A 25394-nucleotide genomic window follows, 5' to 3' on the forward strand; every position below is an offset into this window, starting at 1 on the left:
TGGACTGATTTGTGGTTGTAATTTGTCACTCTAAAGTTGTTAAGCAAGAGTGTGTGTCTTCTTGATCAAAGATGTGAAGCAAGATCAAGAGTGTGTCTTCTTGATTGAAACTGTGAAGTATAATCAAGAGTGTGTAATTGAAAAGTATTTTCTTTTCTCAAGGGATTGTTGTTTAAAATCACTGGTGTGTGATTGTAAGGGAAGTGAGTGGGTTCTCATATCTAAGAGTGCTTAGGTAGAAGTTGCACGGGTAGAGATTAGGTGATAAAGACTGTAACTTGTTGAAGTGTACGGAGAGTCTTTGAACTAATTCTATTTTAGTGAATTTCCTTCCTGGCTTGGTAGCCCCCAGACGTAGGTGAGTTGCACCGAACTGGGTTAACAATTGCTTGTGTTATTCGCTTTACCATTCTGTTTTTGTTTATCCATTGTGTATTACCAGATATTAGTGTCGTGACATTACCTTTGACATCTTATATCTGATACCAGAATTTCAATTGGTATCAGAGCAGGCATCCTGCTCTGGTTCTGGGTGAGATCTAGGGGCAATACTTTCTGGTACAATGGAGAGAGATGGAGGATCTGTTCATAGGCCACCAATTTTGGATGGTTCTAACTATGACTATTGGAAACCTCGAATGGTAGCGTTTCTAAAATCCCTTGATAACAAGGCTTGGAAAGCTGTGTTAACAGGTTGGGTACATCCTGTCATTACTAAAGAAGGAGAAGCCACCACTAAGAAGCCTGAAGAACAATGGTCCAAGGAGGAGGATGATCTTGCTCTTGGAAACTCTAAAGCCTTGAATGTAATATTCAATGGGGTAGACAAGGATATTTTCAGGCTGGTAAATAACTGTGAAGTGGCCAAAGATGCTTGGGACATTCTCAAGACCACTCATGAAGGCACCTCTAGGGTAAAGATGTCTAGACTTCAGCTGCTCACCTCCAAGTTTGAAAACTTAAGGATGAAAGAAGATGAAAACATTCATGAATTTCACATGAGTATCCTTGAGATTGCTAATGCTTCAAGAGCCCTGGGAGAGAAGATGACAGATGAAAAATTGGTAAGAAAAATACTCAGGTCACTCCCTAAGAGATTTGCAATGAAGGTGACTGCCATAGAAGAGTCTCAAGACATCTCCAACATGAGGGTAGATCAGCTAATTGGTTCCCTCCAAACCTTTGAGATGGGACTGAATGATGGAACTGAAAAGAAAACCAAGAGCATTGCCTTCATATCCAACACAAAAGAGGAAAACAGTCAAGATATGGACAAAGAATGGGCCAATGAAGTTGCAATGCTGGGGAGACAATTTAACAGATTGTTAAAGAAAATGGATGTAAGATCTAAGGCAAATGTCAAGAACATCTCATCTGACATCAGCAATGGAAGAAGAGGAAGGTCAGAGGAGAAGCCCAAAGAAGTAAAAGAATTAAAGTGCTATGAATGTGATGGGCATGGACACATTAGAACAGAATGTGGGACCTACCTCAAGAAGCAGAAGATGAGTCTTGCTGCCACCTGGTCAGATGAAAGTGAGACAGAGGAGGCTGCAAATCTTGTGACTGCTTTGACAGGAAGATGGGGATCTGATGAAGACTTAAGTGATGGTGAAGTAACCTTTGAGGAATTGGCCTCTACCTACAGAGAGTTGTGTCATAAAAGTGTAGAGCTGAGCAAGCAGGCTTTAAACCAGAAGAAAGAAATAACTCAACTTGAAAATGAGAAGGTAGAATACTTGGAAACCATCTCCAAATTGAAAACAAAAGTTGTGGCTCTGAAGGTCAAGCTAGATGAAGGTCAACAAGTTGAGAGCCAGAAGGTAGTACAACTGGAGAAGGAAAAGGTAGAACATGTAGAAACCATCTTTAAGCTAAAAACTGAAGTCATGCTCTTAAACTCAAAACTAGAAGAGACAACCAAGTATGTAAGTATGCTAAACAATGGATCTGACTCCTTAGACAAGATTCTCCAAACTGGACTAATCTCAGGAGCCAAATCTGGAATAGGGTACCATAAATCTAAGACTGAAAGTAGTTACACTGGTTGCAAACCTCAAGCTAAACCTAAATGCAGCAAAAGTAAGAGCAGTCCTAAGATGTCACAACATATGTCACATCATCAGAAGAGAAAACAGCAGAAAGGCAAACACCAAAGATGAAGATGTCATTACTGTGGGAAATTTAGACACTCAAGGCCCTTCTGCTATAAGCTGTACGGTTACCCTACCCCTGTTCATCAATAGACTCACTATCAACCCAGATCCAAACAACACATGCCTATCAACAAGAAGCAATGGGTTCCTAAGACTAATGTTACAAGTCTAATAGCTCACAAAGAAGAGTGGTATTTTGATAGTGGATGCTCTAGACACATGACTGGAAACTCAGACTTGATAACTAATCTTCACCCTCATGACTTAAGCTATGTAACCTTTGGTGATGGGGCAAAAGGTGAAATAAAGGGGATAGGCAAGCTTGAGTGTCATGGAGCTCCTAAACTTGACAATATTCTACTGGTCAAGGGCTTGACTTCAAATCTAATAAGCATCAGTCAGCTAGGGGATCAAGGTCTGAATATTATCTTCACTAAAACTGAATGTCTGATTGTTAACAAAGACAGTGAAGTGATTATGAAAGGAATCAGGACCAAAAACAACTGCTACATGTGGAGCTCTCAAATGGATGACCCCTATAAGATGAGTACAGTTGCGAGAAGAATCTTCAAGGAAAATGGAAAAGGTCAGACAAGGATGCTACACCAGAAGCTAAGACCTAACCTCAAGGAAGAGAAGGTCATGATGGCCCAAACACCTGAAAAAAGGGAACATATGACTGGTGGTATGCAGTCTGAAGTTAGTGAGAGTTTTGCTGGAACTGAGACACAGAGGACTATATGTGCAAAGAAAATTGAGATAGGAAAGACATCAGATGAAAGCAACAATTCTCAACCAGGTTGGATGAAACTACTGATAATTATATACAATGTCACACTCGATGCTATGACATTGTATTATGACAACCTGTATGATACACCTATGTCCAAAGATCATATTAAGCACAGCTGGACCAAGTACATTATTTGCTTTCATCACTCATTTAGAGAATATGTGGAAAACAAACTCATAGTTCTACAACATGAAATGCAACTAACTAACAAGACTGCAAGGGATTTGTATGATGTCCAACTGAAATATGAAAAGGGAAAATTAGGGGCTTGGTTTCTTGAGAAAATATGGCAATTAATGTGGAGTGGAAAAGGTAACAAAAATATTGTCTGCCCAATGAAAAGAAAAAGCCACATTAATAATGAATCATCTCCTAGTATTGGAAATAATATCTATTTCATTTGGACGCTCTTCCTGAACATAATTCTTTCCATCTTCATCAAACTACTCAGAGAACCTCTGCTAGGGCAAAGAATTTTTTCTCAAAAGTTCAACAACATGTCTCAACATCCATCAACATCTAGCTCAAAACCCTTTCATACAAGAACTTCCTCCATGGAATTTTTAGATGAAGATTTGATGGACGTAACTCCTCTGCGCATGATACCAGGTGATGTTCCAGGCTCCCCTTCCATGGCTGGAGCTAAGCAAGGTAACACTCCTGAAAAATCTCTTGATAAAGAAGACATGCACTCTACTGATCGCACCATAAGAAACCTAGTTACTAGGATACTGAATGAAGAGCATGAAGTCAAGGATATTTTTACCCCTCTGTCCAGAAGGGACCCCTCTCCTGAGGTGGAAACCCAAGTTGAGGAAGATGATGACTCATCTAAAACAGAAAAGGAAGTAGCTGCTGAGGGACTATGTTCTCTTGGAAAAAACTTACCTAGCATGTCCCTTGATACTGCTCAGGATATTGAGGAAGAAAGGTCTGAGGAAGAAGATGACACGTTGGTCAATCTTGTGGAAACAAGAGTAGCTAATAAACTGAGAAAAAGGAAGAGTATGGCTGAGATAAGGACAGCTAGGAGAGAGAAAAAGGTTGCTGGTATAGTGAAATTCTAGTTCACAGACTTTCGATGTCACACGGGATGTTATGACATCCAATTCTGCGCAGACAAGTATTATGCAGAACCTTAAAAAGTAAGTGCAGTAAATAACACAAAGAATTGTTTACCCAGTTCGGTGTCACACACACCTACGTCTGGGGGCTACCAAGCCAGGGAGGAAATCCACTATTAGTAGTATTAATTCAGACCTTAAACCAACTGTTTAACCCTATCACTTAATACCTACCCAATGCAATTTCAATCTTACTCTAAGATCAGAGTTCCTACTCACTCCCCCTCAATCACCTCAGTGATTACAACCTTTAATTATATTAAAGTTTATAGTGAAGTCACACTTCAAACAACTCTTGATTGTGCTTAACAGCTTTAATCAAGATACACAGCACTCACACTTAAAAGCTTAGAGTGACACAACACTTACAACTCAATGAACACCCTAGTCCAATGCAATCATCTAGGTGATAATTACTTGGCTCACAAGATACACCTAATACAAGACACACACAAAAATACAGCAGTGAAGTAAATGGAACAATAAAATCTTCACGCCTAAAATCCCCGAGTTCTTAATGAAGGATTGCCATCCTTTTATATTGCAACACTTGGGCCTTGTACTTGTATTTCCTGAAATTAAGGTCAAGCAAGTTAACCTAATTTCCACATATTAGGGTACTAACAAATAGGCTATTTGTTAGGTTCATTAATTGTAGCTCAGTTGTTAGTTTCCTGGATTTTAGCTCAGCTGTTGAATTCCTGAAGAATAGCCTGAGAAAAATGCTGAAACAGAAAAATTAACCAACCTACAATTTAGCATATGCTGTCAGGAATGAATGTCATAACATTCAGTTTGACGTCCAAGGCATAGACCATATGCTAAGTCTGTTATTTTCTTAAAAACAAACTGTACAAATTTGTTGTAATGTAGAGGATCAACCCGTTCATACTTCAGTATCAGCTTACATTAATAAATGTCAAAAGTTCCAATTTGACATTTACACCTAGAGCCTTATGCCATAGTCTGTTGTTCTCCTGAAGAACAGACTGAGATACATACTGAAATGTAGTAGAAAACCAACCTGCCTATTATTCAGTATATGCTGTCAATGATGAATGTCAAAACATCCAGTTTGACATTCAGACAGTAGGTCTTGTGCCAGGTTTGTTATTCTCTTGATAAACAGACTGAAAATAAATATTGAGTTATAACAAAACACCAACTGTTCTATTCCTCAGTATCTGCTGTCAGGGATGAATGTCATAACATCTAGTTTGACATTCAGTAGATCCTGTATTAGCTAAACCTGCAGCATACTACTCAAGTATGTCATGACATCAGTCAAGACATCAGAGTACAGTTAGATGATCTAACACAAAATGCAGTTAATCAAACATCTCCAAGGCAGGTCATGACATCAGTCAAGACATTAGAATACAGCTAGTGTTTTACCATAAACTGCAGCCAATCAAACATCTACAAACTCCCCCTTTGGTAAATTTTTGGCTAAAACACTTTGGCATCACAACATAGTACACAGCAGCGAAAAACACACATCTAGCAGGGGAAAAAAACTAGCTAATACACTCAGAGCAGCAGCACACTCAACACACATAGAAGTTAAATAAGAACTTCACATATCATCACACACACAGAAGTTAGATAAAAACTTCTAATAGCAACACACATAAACACACTCACACTCATAGAAGTGGAACATCAGCTGCAGCACAACCTCTGGATTAAAGGATCTTCAATATTTGTTTAGTAAGAAAATAATCTGTTGTCCTGGGGAATCACAGGTGTTACTCCCCCTTTTTGTCAAAAATGTTGCCAAAGCAACACTTTAAATTACAGACCAAAATAAACAGAATTACTCACAAATGACAGAACCACAATCTTGATTTTACTTCATAGTTTCAATCAAGAATACTCCCTCTTGATCTTGCTTTACAGCTTTGATCAAGACACCACCCACTTGATCTTGCTTCACAGCTTTTATCAAGTAGTCACACACTCTTGCTTTACAGCAAGTACGCCCATATCAGATGCCATGACTTTGAGTCTGACATCTTGAACCACTCCTGCATGAACACTTTCTTGAAGTCCAGCAGGCACATAGGCTGTCCCATGTTAGGATATCCCCTTAACATCTTGTTACCACACTTGCAGCAAGTAACATAGCTATGAGTTGTTGTCCAGTCATAGCACACTTTCAATTGTTTAATAGGTTGAGATATTAAACAATACATCCCAAACGTCATTGGTTGCTATAAATCCTCAGAGAGGCATATTCCCAATTTGCCCCTTAAATTTTCAAACTGAGTAGCATCCAGAGCCTTGGTGAATATGTCAGCAAGTTGTAGTTCAGTGGCTACATGTTCCAAGGTAATCACTTTGTCTTCCACCAGATCTCTGATGAAGTGATGTCTGATGTCAATATGTTTGGTCCTGCTGTGTTGGATGGGATTCTTGGAAATATTGATGGCACTGAGATTGTCACAGAACAATGTCATGACATTCTGAGAGACATTATACTCAATAAGCATTTGTTTCATCCACACCAGTTGGGAACAACTGCTTCCAGCTGCTATGTACTCAGCCTCAGCAGTGGATAGTGATACACAGTTCTGTTTCTTGCTGAACCATGATATGAGTTTGTTTCCCAAGAAGAAACATCCTCCTGAAGTGCTTTTTCTGTCATCAGTACTCCCAGCCCAATCAGCATCACAATACCTAGATAAGGGAGGCTCAAAGCCATGAGAGTATAGCATACCATAGTCACAAGTCCCATTGACATACTTGAGAATCCTCTTGACTTGATTTAAGTAGCTCACTTTTGGTTCTGCTTGGTATCTAGCACACACACCAACTGCATAGGAAATATCAGGTCTATTGGCAGTTAGGTATAGTAGACTACCTATCATGCTTCTATACAATCATTGATCAACACTGGGACCTCCATCATTTCGGTTAACTTTAAATGAGTAGGTGCAGGAGTTCTTTTGTGCCTAGCATTATCCATACCAAACTTCTTAACTATGTTTTTGGCATATTTGCTTTGGGAGAGAAACATAGAATCCTCCATTTGGTTAACTTGCATTCCAAGAAAATAAGCCAATTCCCTAACCAGACTCATTTCAAACTCACATTGCATCTGGTGAACAAAATGTTTCACCATTTGCTCTGACATTCCACCAAAGACAATATCATCCACATAAATTTGGGCAATCATGATTTTGCCATCTTCATCCTTCACAAACAAGGTCTTATCTATCCCACCCTTTTTGTACCCATGTGAGGTCAGAAATTCAGTCAACCTTTCATACCAAGCTCTAGGTGCTTGCTTCAACCCATACAAGGCTTTCCTCAACTTGTATACATGTTTAGGCAGGGTAGGATCACAGAACCCTTTAGGTTGTTCCACATAGACTTCTTCATTCAAGTAGCCATTTAAAAAGGCACTCTTCACATCCATTTGGAACAATTTGAACTTCAGAATGCAGGCCACACCTAACAGCAATCTGATTGACTCAAGTCTAGCAACAGGTGCAAACGTCTCATCAAAATCAACCCCTTCAACTTGAGTATATCCTTGAGCCATTAGTCTTGCTTTATTCCTAGTGATTACTCCTTTCTCATCAGACTTGTTCTTGTAAATCCACTTGGTACCAATGATGTTAGTCCCTTCAGGTCGTGGAACTAGCTCCCAAACTTCATTCCTTTTAAACTGCTCCAGTTCATCTTGCATGGCATTGATCCAATATTCGTCAATCAGGGCTTCTTTCACATTTTTTGGTTCAACCTTGGATACAAAACAGGAATTTGAGCCAATTTCCCTTGATCTGGTAGTCACACCACTATTGGGATCCCCTATGATAAGATCCTTAGGGTGGTCTTTCTGAATTCTGATAGACGGCACTTTGGTGGATACATCTACCTCACATTCAGGAGGAGTCTCATGTACTTCTTCAGACTTGACTGGTATGTCTGTTGAAGTATCAAGGAATGTTCCAACATCCTCTACGACATCGACTCCTTCCTCTTTATCATCCACAATAACATTTATGGATTCCATCAGGACATTGGTCCTGGAGTTGAATACTCTGTAGGCTCTGTTGTTAGTTGAGTATCCTAGGAATATCCCCTCATCACTTTTGGGGTCCATTTTCCTTCTTTGTTCACGATCTGCAAGAATGTAACATCTGCTTCCAAAGATATGAAAGTACTTCACAGTGGGTTTTCTGCCTTTCCATATTTCATACAGAGTGGACGAGGTTCCTTTTCTCAAGGTAACTCTATTATGAACATAGCAAGTTGTATTCATAGCTTCAGCCCAAAAGTGCATAGGGAGCTTCTTTGCATGAATCATAGCTCTGGCGGATTCTTGAGTAGTTCTGTTTTTCCTTTCAACTATCCCATTCTGCTGAGGAGTTATGGGAGAGGAAAACTCATGACTTATTCCTTCAGACGAGCAAAACTCATCAAACTTGGAATTCTTAAACTCCGTCCCATGATCACTCCTAATTCGGACAACACAACTGTCCTTTTCCCTTTGAAGTCTGATGCACAGTTCTTTGAAGACATCAAATGCATCTGACTTTTCTCTGATGAAGCTTATCCAAGTGTATCTGGAATGGTCATCAACAACCACATAGGCATACCTCTTTCCACCCAGACTCTCAACCTGCATAGGTCCCATTAAGTCCATGTGCAAAAGTTCCAGAGTTTTGGATGTTGTAGGATGTCCCAGCTTAGGATGTGACATCTTGGTTTGCTTGCCAACCTGGCATTCTCCACAGACTCTTCCTTCATCAATAAGCAGCTTTGGAATTCCTCTAACTGCTTCCTTGGATATGATCTTTTTCATTCCCCTTAAGTGGAGATGCCCAAGATGTCTATGCCACAACTTCACTTCCTGTTCTTCCTTGGCTGAGGAGCAAATTGTGGAGTAGTTTGAGACTTTAGGTTCCCACAGATAACAGTTATCTTTGGATCTGGATCCTCTCATAACTTCCTGATTATCTCCATTCGTCACAACACATAGCTCCTTAGTGAACTAAACATAGAACCCTTGATCACACAGCTGGCTTATGCTGATGAGATTAGCAGTTAGTCCTTTTACTAACAGCATATTATTCAGTTCTGAACTCCAGAGCTGTCCAGCTTACCCACACCTTTGATTTTTCCTTTAGCACCATCACCAAAGGTCACATAACTGGTAGTGTGAGGTTGTATATCCACCAATAAATTCTCCATACCAGTCATATGTCTTGAGCAGTCACTATCAAAGTACCAATCTTCTCTGGTATAAGCCCTTAGAGCTGTATGAGCTAACCTAGCAAACCATTGTCGTTTCTTGATGGGGGCATTATGCTTATATGCCTTATGCTTAGGTCTGACATGATGGGTTTGGTTAGGATAACCATGCAGTCTGTAGCAGAAGGCTTTTATATGACCAAACCTACCACAATAGTGACATCTCCATCTCTAGAATTTCTTCTTCTGATGGTTACTCATCCTGGTTCCCTGATGTTGAGACATTGGGTGTGACCTCCGCTTGAATTTCTGAACTTTAGCCTTTGAGCGTTTGAGTTCAACTGAGGATTTCTTCACAAAGCCAAACCAGACATGGTTCCTGACTTCTGTCCCACCTTTAGGATCTCTTCCAGGGTGTCCGTTCCTTTATTCAGCATTCTGATGGATTTCGTCATTTGATCTAGCTTGGAGGTCAGCAAGGTTATCTCTGTAAGAACAAAAATTGTTTTACAACAGATTCCATGATTTTGATGATAACAAAGGATGAAACCAAAAATGGCACCCTAACAAAAAGTTTCTAAGTGTGCAGGGTTCTAAAGAAAGAAGGAAGAGATCTGATGACGTCATCAGATACAGAATCATATCAGATACAAATTATCAGAAGATCAGAAGCATCTGAAGTAGAAACACGCTCAAGAAGTTCTAACTCTGAGCAAAACAGCAGAATATCAGAAGCATCTGAAGAAGAAGTGCACTCTAGAAGTTCTGACTCTGAACAACGGTATATCATTCCAGAAGCTCTCAGCGTCATCTGAAGACATCATCAGAACTCCTTAAGATAAACATCAGAAACTCCGAATCAACACAGCAAGATTCCAAGATTCCCAGAGTCACGCAGACCTTGATAATGGATTTCCTAATACAGAAAGAGTAACGTTAACTTCAAATTCAAATGGAAAGGAACTATATTTGGAAAGAAGTTATTCGGGGAGGCAAAGTTGTTTTGGCAAGAAACAACAGAAGTTATGGCATTAATTCCTATTCAAGACAAATTATCTGCCATCAATTTCAACGGTCCTTTCACTCCTATATAAAGGACAGCAAGCAACATTGAGAGGCGCGCAAGCATACACTGAAACATCCTCTCTCTCTCTCTCTCAATATTTCACAAAGCTTTTGCTTAGAACGTGAAACACTCTTTTGTTCTTACTGTTGTAATATTTGCTTATCTTAGAAGCACTCTAGATTACATAGTCTTTTTATCTAGTGTTTTATTTCCTCAAGTGACTCTGCGCAGTCTGTATACTTGAGAGGACTAAGAGATCTTTCTCTTAGACGTTGGTTGTAAACAATCTTTCAAGATTAGTGGATTAAGTCCTTGTTGAAGGCGAAATCACCTTGGCCGGGTGGACTGGAGTAGCTTTGTGTTATAAGCGAACCAGTATAAATTCCTTGTGTGGTCTTTATTTTGAAAAGGCGTTTATTTTCCAAAACAATTCAAACCCCCCTTTCTTGTTTTTCTCACCTTCAATTGGTATCAGAGCTTCGGCTCTGTTATTGATTTTCTAATCAAACACTTAACAGTGTAGAGAGATCCAGAACGAGAAAAACTATGGCCCACACAAATGAAAGAGACAGTTACAATGCTAAGCCTCCTGTCTTTGATGGAGAAAAATTCGACTACTGGAAAGACAGGATTGAGAGCTTCTTCCCAGGCTATGATGCTGATCTCTGGGACATTGTCACAGATGGATACACACCTCCCGTCTCAGAAAATGGAGTTGAAGTTCCCAGAAGTAAGATGTCAGAAGATCAGAAGCGTGTCTTCAAAAATCACCACAAGGCCAGAACCATACTTCTCAATGCTATATCTTACAACGAGTATGAAAAGATCACCAACAGAGAAACAGCCAAAGACATACTTGACTCTCTGAAGATGACTCATGAAGGAAACTCCCAAGTCAAAGAGACAAAGGCTCTGGCGCTTATCCAGAAATATGAAGCTTTCAAAATGGAAGATGACGAAGCCATAGAGGTAATGTTCTCTAGATTCCAAACTCTTATTGCAGGTCTCAAGGTTCTAGACAAAGGATACACAACTGCAGACCACGTCAAAAAGATAGTCAGAAGTTTGCCAAAGAAGTGGAGACCCATGGTTACTGCCCTGAAGCTGTCAAAGGATCTGAACAATATCAGTCTTGAAGAGCTTGTCAGTTCCCTCAGAAGCCATGAGATAGAACTAGAGGAAGATGAGCCTCAGAAAAAGAACAAGTCTGTAGCATTAAAGTCCAGATCTGAAAGACGCAAATCTGACAGAACCAAAGCATTCCAGGCAGAAACTGAAGATGCTGATGACTCTGAACCAGAAGATTCTGATGATGAAGAAGAATTGTCCCTCCTGACCAGAAGAGTTAAACAACTCTGGAAAAAGAGGAACAACAACTTCAGAAGACCAAGACCCAGAGGGGATCGATCAGAATCAACCTCAAAAGGTAAAACTAACAAATATATTACTTGTTATGAATGTAAAGAAACAGGTCATTACAGGAATGAATGCCCCAAGCTAAAGAAAGACAATCCCAGAAAAGAAAATTTCAAGAAAAATACCTTCAGGATAAAGAAAGGACTAATGGCTACCTGGGATGATAGTGAATCTGGCTCATCAGAATCTGACTCTGATGAACAGGCCAATGTGGCATTTATGGCTACCACATCCAGGAGCAGCTCAGATGAAGAATCTGAAGAGGTATTTTCTGAACTCTCTCGATCTGATCTAGAATCATGCTTGTCAGAAACTCTTAGCTCATATCAGAAATTAAAACAAAAGTTTAAAAATATAAAAGGCTGTCTTGGAGCAAAATTTGAAGAATGTGGCAAACTTGAGATGACAATTCTAAAACGAGAGGATGAAATCAGATCCTTAACATTACAAAGAGATGCAGCGAATAAAAATCGTTTAGAACTGGAAGAAGTGTTATCTCAAGCTCCATAGACTTCAAATACAATAATTTATAAATACGAAGAAGCCTTTCAAGAATTTCTGAAAAATGGGATAGGTAGGAGTGTCATGGCATCCATGATTTATGGAGTCAGTCAGAACAATAAAAAGGGAATTGGGTATGATCCTAAGGAAGATAAAACTTCTACTGGTGACCAACTTAAATCTCCGTTTTCATATCACTATACGCACACACAAGAACAAAAATTTGAAAATGCTAGAAAACCCAAAGTTATAAGAAACTCTGGGAAAACTAATCAGAAAGGACCCAAGAAACTCTGGGTACCAAAAGATAAGATTGTTTATGTTGCAGATATCCTATGCAGCAAAGTTCAGACACCAGTCATGGTACCTGGACTCTGGATGCTTGCGACACATGACGGGAAGAAAGTCTATGTTCCAAAGCCTGGAACTTAAAGACGCTGGATTCATAGGCTTTGGAGGAGATCAGAAAGGAAGGATCAGAGGCTCCGGAACTATTGAACATCTGAACAAGTTTGATTCCAAAGCACAGAAAGTCAAAGCTAGTTGAAAATTTTGCCGATTTAGAAATCACTCTTGCAGGATCTGATAAAGCTCCAGAAGCAACTGCCACTCAGAACTCTGAGGAAATTAATTCCCCAGTAATCCCAAAGAAAGTTAAAAGTCGTATCAACGTATCTGAAGATTTGATTCTGGGCAACAAGGACGAACCTGTCAGAACCAGATCTACCTTCAGGACCTCTGAAGATACTCCTCTAGGACTAGTGTCTCTGATCGAGCCTACGTCCTGTGATGAAGCACTTCAAGATAACGACTGGGTTTCAGCCATGCAAGAAGAATTAGATCAATTCACAAAGAATGATGTCTGGGATCTTGTTCCTAAGCTCAGAGGCACTCACGTTATTGGAACCAGATGGGTATTCAAAAACAAGCTGAATGAGAAAGGAGAAGTCGTCAGAAACAAAGCTCGACTGGTAGCTCAAGGTTACAGTCAACAAGAAGGTATTGACTACAATGAAACCTTTGCTCCAGTCGCAAGGTTAGAATCTATTCGTCTTCTTGTCTCTTTTGCTATAAACCACTCTATCAAATTATATCAAATGGATGTCAAGAGCGCATTCCTTAATGGTTATATATCAGAAGAAGTGTATGTCAACCAACCTCCAGGTTTTGAAAATCCAAAATTTCCAGAACATGTCTTTAAACTTAAAAAATCTTTATATGGACTTAAACAAGCTCCCAGAGCTTGGTATGAACGTTTAAGCAATTTTCTTCTGGAACACAATTTTATCAGAGGAAAAGTTGACTCCACACTCTTCTGTAAGAACCTTAACAATGATCTCATGATATGCCAGATATACGTTGATGATATTATTTTTGGTTCAGTTAACGCCTCTGTTTGTCAAGAATTCTCTGAGTTAATGCAGGCAGAATTTGAAATGAGCTTAATGGAAGAACTAAAGTTCTTTCTGGGAATTCAAATTAATCAAACTTCAGAAGTCACGTACGTTCATCAAAGCAAATACATTAAAGATGTTCTGAAGAAATTTGACATGGCTGACTGCAACTCTGCAAAAACTCCCATGCATCCAACATGCATTCTTGAAAAGGAAGAAGTAAGCAAAAAGGTTTGTCAGAAGCTCTATCGAGGTATGATAGGCTCTCTTCTCTATCTAACTGCTACTCGACCTGATATTCTCTTTAGTGTCTGTCTCTGTGCCAGATTCCAATCAGATCCTAGAGAAACTCACTTAACAGCAGTTAAGAGAATTCTCAAATATCTGAAAGGAACTCCTAACCTGGGCCTGATGTATGAGAAAACATCAGAATATAGACTTTCGGGTTACTGTGATGCAGATTATGCAGGAGATAGACTAGAACGAAAAAGCACATCTGGAAATTGCCAGCTCCTAGGAAACAATCTGATATCCTGGGCCAGCAAGAGACAGTCAACTATCGCTCTATCTACTGCAGAAGCAGAATACATCTCAGCATCACTGTGCACAACTCAGATGCTCTGGATGAAGAATCAGTTAGAAGATCTGCAAATCTTCGAGAGTAACATTCCTATCTTCTGTGATAACACTGCTGCCATTTGTCTAAGTAAGAATCCCATTCTACACTCCAGAGCTAAGCACATTGAAATAAAACATCATTTTATCAGAGACTATGTTCAGAAAGGGATAGTAACATTGAAGTTCATTGATACAGATCATCAATGGGCAGATATATTTACTAAGCCTTTAGCTGAAGATAGATTTCGTTTTATCTTAGAAAATCTGAACATTCAAAATTGCCCTGAATAAATTGTGCCTCTGAAGATGTAAAATGAGACTCTGACATAAACAAATGAGCTTCTGTCTCTGACTCTGATACTTCTACCAAGTTAAGAAGATATCTGAGTTAGAAATCTCTAGGAACCAATCCTTTGGTATTCCTGAAGATCAGATACATCAAACCACGTGGAGCACTTAGCGTCTAACCTTGGAACTTCTAGACAGTTGTCCAGAAGAAATTCAAAGGCCAGACGTTTGAGATCTCCTCGAGCAGTGTGCATACTGTTGGGATTAGACATTCATCAATGAGCCATAATCATTTTTCCCCCAAGCGTGCTAACTTGGTTTTTGTGCTAACGCTGTTTTGTGTGTCGTTTTGCATGTGTTTTTGTTTAGGGTATTTAAACACTCCTCTCACACCTCACACACTTTTCACTCTCACTCACTCTCAAACCTATTCTCTGAAGCATTTCTGCAAGCAGTTCATCTTCAACTCATCTTCATCAACAATGGATGCTCAACAACAACAAGTTTTCAACTTTTCTCAACAAATGGAATCAAGCACCACAGCCCAAAGCTCAAGCATTCCCACTCCAATCGTTACAAGCGTAACCATCACTCCAGTATACAAGGAACCCCATGTTCTTGATCGTGAGCCTCATATCAACCTGGAAACTCCCTTTGATAAACTGGATGTGTTGTGTGAATCACTTGTGGATTTTAACAACATGAAGAGGAATGGAGTAGACCTAACTGAAGAACTTCGTCAACAAGGTTGGGAAAACTACTTTCAACGGCTCTATGGCCCTGTTTACCCAAACCTCATCAAAGAATTCTGGAGATTTGCTGACGCTGATGACCATTTCATAGTCTCCTATGTATTGGGAGTCAAGATAGTGATTACTGAGAAGACAATTGCCTCACTGCTGAACATGGAGAAAGCTGGAGGAAGAAGGATTTACAACATCAATCCTAGGGCAAAATACATTGCTCAAGGAATCAATCCCACCATCTTCAAACTCAACACTGAAGTCAATCCATCAAAGAACAAAGAACTTCATCAGAACCTCAGGTGTGGCTCAAGATCATTCTGGGAACCATTCATCACCGCCCAGCATCAAACTCCTCTGACTACATCAATACAGATTAGAAGTGCATTCTGTATTGCATTCACAAGGGTTTGAAGCTCTGCCTCCCAGCACTACTCTTCAAGTATCTCAGAGACTCTGTACGGGAGACCAGAAACAACATGAAACCCAGAACCTACATCCTTCTGGGAAGACTTCTGTCTGATGTTCTGATCGAAAATGGGCTTGTAGATCATCTGGAGAAGAACAAACTTATGGAAGATCTGGCGATAGATACTGGAAGGCCTCTGAACGCCAGAAATCTAAAGAGTATGGGAAATCTGAAGAGTATGGGAATTCTGAAGAAGATTCAATTCAAACCCACGTTGGACACCTCCTGGGACACTTTAAAAGATCAGAGGAAGCTACCACATGGTCTTGCAAGGTTTTACAAGAATGAACCCAGAGAAGCAATCCTCCACTATATGCAGCGTCTGAAGGATGAAGGAGTAGACATCTCTGAATTCAGACTAGACGATATGCTAGATTCAGAATCAGACTTCGTCAAGTTCAAGAGAGGTCCCTCTGAAAAGAAGTCTTCAAAGGCAAAGAAAGCAAGGCTAGGAGAAACTTCTGAAACCAGATCTCCAACGCCTCTGCAAGTAACTACTGGTAAGTCTGCTCCCTCTATTCCCTCTGAACCTCCTGTGTCTTCCTCTAATCCTCTCCCAGCACCTATCTACACCACCTCTGAAACCCCACCTTCTACAACCAGAACCTCACAACCTCTACCCAAATTTAATCTCGCCCATACATCCCTACCTTTATCTGAAGCTGAAGAAATGAATCAAACCACTTCCTCCTCTTCAGCCCTAGAATCACCCCCTTACCTTATCCTCTCCTCTGACCCAGAACCTTCTGACCCCGCTTCTCCCACTTTAGCCCACCTTTATTCTCTAAACCAAAACTCACAACAACCACAACAACCTCCACCTGAACCTAAAGTCACTTCACCACCCCCAGAACAAACAACCAACAACCCTTCTGAAGCTCAACCCTCTGACATCACCCCCCAAAACACTTCCGCTGAACCTGAACCTGTAACATTAAACCTAAGCCCTCCAACCTCTCCACCTCAAACCTCTGAACCTGATAATTCCCTGCCTACCCTAGAGGAAGCCATAATGTTGTTCGCAGGGGCTTCAGTACAGAAGGTCAAGTCTCTGACCATTAACTCTGGCATCAGTGATGATCCTGACTCTGTAAGGACACACTGGAACAGGGTCATTGGCTGGATGACCTCTGAGGCCTCCAAACTGAAGCACATCTCTGAGCAAGTCAGAAACGACTTCATCAGAGATGCTGAGGCAAGACTACAGGAGAGACTTGTCAGAGAAGCTGAAGAAGAAGCCAGGAGGCAAGAAGAAGAAAGAGCTAGACAAGCAGAAATCCAAAGGGCCAAGGAAGCTGAGGCTAAAGCTCTAGCTGATGCTGCTGCTGAAGCTGAAGCAAAGGCAGCTGCAGAAGCTGAAGCCAGAGCTGCTGAAGAACATAGTGCGCTGACTCAGGGGGAGTCCTCTTCTGTCATTCCCATGGTTCTCAAGACACTTGAAGAACTTCAGAAAGACCAGAAGGAACTCAGAGCCAGAATGGACAAACAGGACACCGTCAACGACAACATTCAGAACATGCTGGCTCAACTGCTTCAGAGAATGCCTCCGCCTCCCAACCCTTAGGCACTTAGGATTTTTTGTTTGTTGCCTTGTTTTCCTTGTTCTGATGTTTGCTTGTTTGCTTTCTTGCCATTGTCTCTGCTGCTCTATTATCTGAATATAATATCTTTTTGATTATTTTGTTTAAGTCTTTTTGATTCTGACAAAAAGGGGGAGAAATCAATATAGCTCTGATGAAAATTGCCTAATACCCTAAGCACTCTACAACATGCTTTTCTTAAAAATAAATTCATCTAACATTGGACTTAAGAAATTGCAGATAGTATCGAAACTTCATTGCTTGGAAGCTCTGGTAAGAACTTCTGAACTCCCTAGCTCATCTCAGGGGGAGCTTCTGATCTGATATTTCCTGTTTCATCTGCTATTTAAGTTTGTTTTGTCATCATCAAAAAGGGGGAGATTGTAAGAACAAAAATTGTTCTACAACAGATTCCATGATTTTGATGATAACAAAGGATGAAACCAAAAATGGCACCCTAACGAAAAGTTTCTAAGTGTGTAGGGTTCTAAAGAAAGAAGGAAGAGATCTGATGACGTCATCAGATACAGAATCATATCAGATACAAATTATCAGAAGATCAGAAGCATCTGAAGTAGAAACATGCTCAAGAAGTTCTAACTCTGAGCAAAACAGCAGAATATCAGAAGCATCTGAAGAAGAAGTGCACTCTAGAAGTTCTGACTCTGAACAACGGTATATCATTCCAGAAGCTCTCAGCGTCATCTGAAGACATCATCAGAACTCCTTAAGATAAACATCAGAAGCTCCGAATCAACACAGCAAGATTCCACGATTCCCAGAGTCACGCAGACCTTGATAATGGATTTCCTAATACAGAAAGAGTAACGTTAACTTCAAATTCAAATGGAAAGGAACTATATTTGGAAAGAAGTTATTCGGGGAGACAAAGTTGTTTTGGCAAGAAACAACAGAAGTTATGGCATTAATTCCTATTCAAGACAAATTATCTGCCATCAATTTCAACGGTCCTTTCACTCCTATATAAAGGACAGCAATCAACATTGAGAGGCGCGCAAGCATACACTGAAACATCCTCTCTCTCTCTCAATCTTTCACAAAGCTTTTGCTTAGAACGTGAAACACTCTTTTGTTCTTACTGTTGTAATATTTGCTTATCTTAGAAGCACTCTAGATTACATAGTCTTTTTATCTAGTGTTTTATTTCCTCAAGTGACTCTGCGCAGTCTGTATACTTGAGAGGACTAAGAGATCTTTCTCTTAGACGTTGGTTGTAAACAATCTTTCAAGATTAGTGGATTAAGTCCTTGTTGAAGGCGAAATCACCTTGGTCGGGTGGACTGGAGTAGCTTTGTGTTATAAGCGAACCAGTATAAATTCCTTGTGTGGTCTTTATTTTGAAAAAGCGCTTATTTTTCAAAACAATTCAAACCCCCCTTTCTTGTTTTTCTCACCTTCAATCTCACCATTTAGACCATCTATGACTGTCAGATGCTTCTGTTTCTCATCCTCCAGCTTCTTGATGAGTTTCTTCTGCCTTTCTCCTTGTACCCGTACTTCTGCACTTTTGACACATAGCTCTTTATATGATGCAGCAAGTTCATCAAAGGTCAGTTCATCTCCACTTGAGTCATCATCAGTGGCACAAACACTAGTTAGTGCAGTGACATGTTTGGCAGATTCTCCTTCTGATTCACTCTCAGAGTCTCCTTCAGACCATGTGACAGATAGCCCTTTCTTTTGCATCTTGAGGTAAGTAGGGCATTCAACTCTAACGTGTCCAAAACCTTCACATCCATGACACTGGATTCCCTTGCCTTGGTTGAACTTTTCTTCAGAAGTTGATCGTTTCCTGATGTCAGACGAGATGTTCTTGACATTTGGTCTACCTTTTTGATCAATCTTCTTTACGAACTTGTTGAACTGTCTCCCAAGCATGGCTATGGCTTCTGATATGCTTTCATCACCTCCAGTACTTCCTGCTTCTGAATCCTCTTCAGTGTTTGATACAAAAGCTATGCTTTTGTTCTTCTTTTCAACATTCTCGCACAAGCCCATTTCAAAGGTTTGAAGAGAACCAATGAGCTTATCCACCTTCATATTGCAGATCTCCTGAGCCTCTTCTATAGCAACGACATTCATGGCAAATCTCTTAGGTAATGACCTGAGAATCTTTCTTACAAGTTTCTCTTCATCCATTTTCTAACCTAAGCCACCAGAAGTGTTGGCAATTTCAAGAATATTCACGTGGAAGTCATGAATAGTCTCATCCTCTTTCATCCTCAGATTTTCAAACTTGGTGGTCAGCATCTGAAGTTTAGACATCCTCACCTTGGAGGTACCTTCATGAGTTATCTTGAGGGTATCCCAAACTTCCTTAGCCAGCTCACAGTAGTGCACCAGTCTGAAGATGTTCTTACTTATTCCATTGAACAATGCACTCAAGGCCTTAGAATTTCCAAGGGCTAATGTCTCTTGCTCCTTGTCCCACTCTTCTTCAGGAATTTGCACACTGACTCCATCTTTACCTGTCTTCGTTGGATGTTCCCATCCTTTGTTGACAACTCTCCAGACTTTGCTATCTAGAGACCTTAAGAAGGCTATAATACGAGGCTTCCAGCCATCATAGTTAGAACCATCCAGCATGGGTGGTCTATTTGAGTATCCTACATCCTTGTCCATGGTACTAGAAAGTAACTTCCCTAGATCTCACCCAGAAATTAACAGGCAGGGTGCCTGCTCTGATGCCAATTGAAATTCTAGTTCACAGACTTTCGATGTCACACGGGATGTTATGATATCCAATTCTGCGCAGACAAGTATTATGCAGAACCTTAAAAAGTAAGTGTAGTAAATAACACAAAGAATTATTTACCCAGTTCGGTGTCACACACACCTACGTTTGGGGGCTACCAAGCCAGGGAGGAAATCCACTATTAGTAGTATTAATTCAGACCTTAAACCAACTATTTAACCCTATCACTTAATACCTACCCAATGCAATTTCAATCTTACTCTAAGATCAGAGTTCCTACTCACTCCCCCCCAATCACCTCAGTGATTACAACCTTTAATTATATTAAAGTCTATAGTGAAGTCACACTTCAAACAACTCTTGATTGTGCTTAATAACTTTAATCAAGATACACAACACTCACGCTTAAAAGCTTAGAGTGACACAACACTTACAACTCAATGAACACCCTAGTCCAATGCAATCATCTAGGTGATAATTACTTGGCTCACAAGATACACCTAATACAAGACACACACAAAAATACAACAGTGAAGTAAATGGAACAATAAAATCTTCACGCCTAAAATCCCCGAGTTCTGAATGAAGGATTGCCATCCTTTTATATTGCAGCACTTGGGCCTTGTACTTGTATTTCCTGAAATTAATAGTAAGACCTGTATGACGATGTAAGGCCCAAGTGCTACAATATAAAAGGATGACAATCCTTCATTCAGAACTCGGGGATTTTAGGCGTGAAGATTTTATTGTTCCATTTACTTCACTGTTGTATTTTTGTGTGTGTCTTGTATTAGGTGTATCTTGTGAGCCAAGTAATTATCACCTAGATGATTGCATTGGACTAGGGTGTTCATTGAGTTGTAAGTGTTGTGTCACTCTAAGCTTTTAAGCGTGAGTGTTGTGTATCTTGATTAAAGTTGTTAAGCACAATCAAGAGTTGTTTGAAGTGTGACTTCACTATAAACTTTAATATAATTAAAGGTTGTAATCACTGAGGTGATTGAGGGGGAGTGAGCAGGAACTCTGATCTTAGAGTAAGATTGAAATTGCATTGGGTAGGTATTAAGTGATAGGGTTAAACAGTTGGTTTAAGGTCTGAATTAATACTACTAATAATGGATTTCCTCCATGGCTTGGTAGCCCCCAGACGTAGGTGTGTGTGACACCGAACTGGGTAAACAATTCCTTGTGTTATTTACTGCACTTAATTTTTAAAGTTCTGCATAATACTTGTCTGCGCAGAATTGGATGTCATAACATCTTGTGTGAAATCGAAAGTCTGTTAACTAGAATTTCATTAACCAATAGGACTCCTTCTTCAAAAGTCAATTGTAGGTCTTGTAATTTGTGCTCACATCGGGCATTCTCGTTATGACTTGTAGGATACAGACGAGGAGGGGGATCATGTGATTATAGTTCCACTAGGGCACTTTTTGAATAAGTCATGAGACATTGGTATAGGATCCAATTTCCTTCCAAGTTTCCATTGTCGTGATTGATGAAGCGCATGAGGCTGCTGTTGAAGTAGATATTGTTACATACTCTATTAGAGAGGAATCATCCAGGATTATTGTATTTGAGGCTCTAGGTAGGCCTCTGGCCGACATGGGGAAGGGTTACCTTCTATATTCAATGGTACTAGGTTAACCTTCACACACTTATCCAGGACTTTTTCTAAGTTAGTGAGGCATCGATTGAAAAGTAGATCCGTATACGGAAAAAAATCATCCATAAAAACTTCCATGGTATCATCTATCCATCATACATCTCTGGAAGGTTGGTGTATTGCATAGTCCGAATGGCATTCAACGGTAGGAGAAAGTTCCATAAGGACATGTAAAAGTAGTCTTCTCTTGGTCATATGGATGACTTGGAATTTGTAAATATCTTGAGTATCCGTCTAAATAGAAAAAGTACGAGTGTCTATTTAAACGTTCGAGCATTTGATTAATAAGCGAAAGGGGAAAATGGTCCTTCCAAGTTGCTTTGTTTAGTTGTCTATAATCTATACACATACACCATCCAATTTCTGTATGTTTGGCTACAGGTTCTCCCTTGTCGTTTTTAACAATTGTTACACCTCCTTTCTTAGGGACGACATGCACCGGGCGAGCCCATTGACTGTCTGAGATTGGATAGATTATTCCAGCCTCTAGTAACTTTAGTACTTCCTTCCTGACTACATCGCTCATGATAGGATTGATTCTCCTCAAATGCTCTCTAGAGGCTTTAAAGTCCTCTTCTAGCATAATTGTGTGCTTTCATACTGAAGGGCTTATCCCTTTTAGATTGGAAATGTTATAGCCTAAAGCTGTAGAATTTTTTTTAACACCACCAAGAGTTTCTCGGTTTATTCTTTATTAAGATCAACACTAACTATAATCGGGTGATCAAGTCGTTCGTCAAGAAACTCATATCTTAGATTTATGGGTAATACCTTAAGTTCTACTGATGGTTGCTTAGATCTTGGCATATGATCAGGTGTAAGTGGTAAGCATTCTCTCAGGCCATCATCAGAATATTGGTGATGGTATTCATCCTCGTCCTCTTCCAACATTTCTTCGGCTAGAAGTTTTACTAATTCTGAAATTGGCTGGGGAGGTGCAGATTCTAACTATTTTATGTATTCATCAATGATGTATATAAAACAACAAGTGTCGTCTATAGTTGGGGTGTTTAGAAACTGAGAAAGGATAAATTTGATTTTCTCTTCTCCTACCTCAAATGTTAACTTCCCTCATTTCACGTCTATTATCGCACTGGTTGTAGCCAAGAAAGGTCTTCCTAAGATGATGGGTATATTATAATCTTCCTTTATATCCATCACTATGAAGCTTGTAGGTATATAGAATTGGCCAATGCGAACTGGAATATTTTCCAGCATTCCCACAGGGTATTTAACAAAACGATCTACCAATTGGAAGGATATCATGGTGGGTCTCAAGTCTCCTAACTTTAGTTTTTTACATACAGAAAGAGGCATCAAACTGATGCTAGCTCCAAGATCACATAGTTCCTTATCAATGAAAAACCTGCCTATTATACAAGGAATAGAAAAACTACCAGGGTCTTTCAATTTGGGTGGCATGTTGTTTTGGATAATGGTGTTACACTCTATAGTGAGTGTCATCATCTCGTCATCTTTAAGTTTCTTCTTATTTGACAGAATCTTTTTTAGGAACTTAGCATATGAGTGCATTTGAGTAATGGCCTCAGTGAAAGGTATAGTAACATGAAGTTGTTTTAAGAGCTCAATGAATTTCTTAAAATGACCCTCATTCATATATTTGACTAGTCTTTGAGGGTATGGTATCTTTGGTTTATACGGAGGTGGAGGTACATAAGGTTTCTCTTTCTCAACATCATCTTTATTAATGATAGTCTCTTCATTACTTGCTATTGGTTTTCCTACTTGATTCTCATTAGTAACTTTCTCAAGTTCCTCCTTTACTCTTCTATACATCGCAGGGTTTTCAACTCTTGGGTCTACTGGTCCATCTAACTCTGTCCCACTTCATAGTGTGATAGAATTTGCATGTCCCTTAGGATTTGGTTGAGGTTGGACTGGAAATGTGCCAGCTAAAGCAACAATAACCGCTTGTTGCTGGGAAACTTGAGAGATTTGAGTCTTAAGCCTATATGTGTAGACATGGCTTCAACCTTATTTTCCAATTATTTTACCAGCTCATTAGTATGAATGTTTTGATTTACTAACTCTTTATTATGTGGGGTCTGAGATGCAATGAAGTTTTCCATCATAAGTTCTAAGTTTGGCTTTCTAGGAGTAAGAGGAGCGACATGGGCTCCTTTTTAAAAACCTTGAGGGTTTGAAGGTAGGGGGTTTGGCACAAACAATGCGTTATTGCTCTTGTAGGAAAAGTTGGGATGGTTCCTCCATCCAGGATTATAGGTGTCGGAATAGGGATTTCCTTGCGCATAGTTGACATGGTCAGGTGCAGTTCTAGTAAATATTTGAAAAGTAGTCGATATATGTCCTCGGACCTCATAAATTTCATAGTTTGGGGCTACAATAGCCACAATGGCTGGAGTGGTTATAGTTAAGTTGTTGATCTTTTGGGTAAGTGCCTCGACTTTAGCATTTACATGATCAATTCCATTGACTTTGAACATTCCTCCTTTCTGTTGGGTTTTCTCGACTTGAACTCGTTTAGTTCCCCAATGGTAATGATTTTGGGATATGTTTTTGATAAGCCGGTAGGCTTCATCTTGTTCATTAGGACTCCGCCAATAGCAGCGTCTATGGTCATTCTGGTGTTATATAGCAGACCATTTTAGAAGGTATGGATGATAAGCCATTGTTCTAATATGTGATGAGGATATAATCTTATCATATCTTTATATCTTTCTCATGCATCAAAAAGTGATTCCCCTTCGGTTTATTTAAACGTAGTTATATGATTTCTCAGTACTGCCATTTTTCTTGGTGGGAAATATCTGGCTAAGAATACCCTTTTGAGTTTATTCCAAGTAGTGATTGAGTTCGCAGGTAGAGATTGTAGCCATTTTCTGGCTCTATCTCTTAGATAAAATGGAAATAATCGTAATTGAATGGCTTCTGGGTTTGCACCACTACTCTTTAATGTGTATTCATATTGTACAAACACCGATAAATGAAGATTTGGGTCCTCGGTTGGATTTCCAGAGAACTGGTTCTGTTAAACGATTTGCACCAGATACGGTTTCAATTCGAAAGTGCTCACCTGGATCGCAGGTGGAACAATGCTTGAGTGCGGTTCATCCTGAGACAGAACTGCAAAGTCCTTGAGTGAACGGTTATCAGCATCAGCCATAGGCTCAAATATGGCTCTAAGTTCACGTATTCGGCGTTTGATATGAATATAATGTTCGACTTCAGGGATCGGTTGTTCTAACTCCTCTGTGTTTGAGCGAGTGTTGGGCATACAACCGATAAAATAAAATAAAATTCCTTAATCTATATGGCGCAACAATGAAGTTACGATATTGACTAAAAATTCCCCGGCAACAGCGCCAAAAACTTGATGTGATGTTTTCCTTCTCTTTGATGCTTTCCGCAAGTGCACAAAATGCATCAGAGTAATATAAAAGGTTTTTGAACCCACATGGAATTATAGTCAATCTCATCGTTATCTACTGTTGTAATGTAAATTTAAGGCTAATGGGATTTTGGATGAGAAGGGGAATTAAAATAGAAAATAAAGCAAGTTGGTCTTACAATAATAAAAGTGAGACCGGAATATGGCTTGCGTCGATCAATAATACTCACTTCTAAGTCAGATTAATTAATTAAATCAGGACAATATTTTTCTTTAATAGGAAGAAACTTAA

General features: G+C 39.7%; 1 protein-coding gene and 1 non-coding gene across 2 annotated transcripts; one reads left to right on the top strand and one right to left on the bottom strand.

The window, feature by feature from the left end:
• Positions 1 to 22803: 22803 nt before the first annotated feature.
• On the bottom strand, positions 22804 to 23529 carry LOC127079243 (uncharacterized). Its single transcript, XM_051019651.1, has one exon. The coding sequence runs from the start codon at positions 23527 to 23529 to the stop codon at positions 22804 to 22806; it is 726 nt and encodes a 241-aa protein (XP_050875608.1).
• Positions 23530 to 24389: 860 nt separating this feature from the next.
• LOC127089576 (small nucleolar RNA R71) lies at positions 24390 to 24497 on the top strand. The gene has a single exon (XR_007791154.1). It is a non-coding gene; the product is annotated as a small nucleolar RNA R71 (small nucleolar RNA).
• Positions 24498 to 25394: the final 897 nt, after the last annotated feature.

This window comes from Lathyrus oleraceus, chromosome 5, assembly GCF_024323335.1.
Source record: "Lathyrus oleraceus cultivar Zhongwan6 chromosome 5, CAAS_Psat_ZW6_1.0, whole genome shotgun sequence".
In the NCBI taxonomy this organism is placed as follows: domain Eukaryota; kingdom Viridiplantae; phylum Streptophyta; class Magnoliopsida; order Fabales; family Fabaceae; genus Lathyrus; species Lathyrus oleraceus.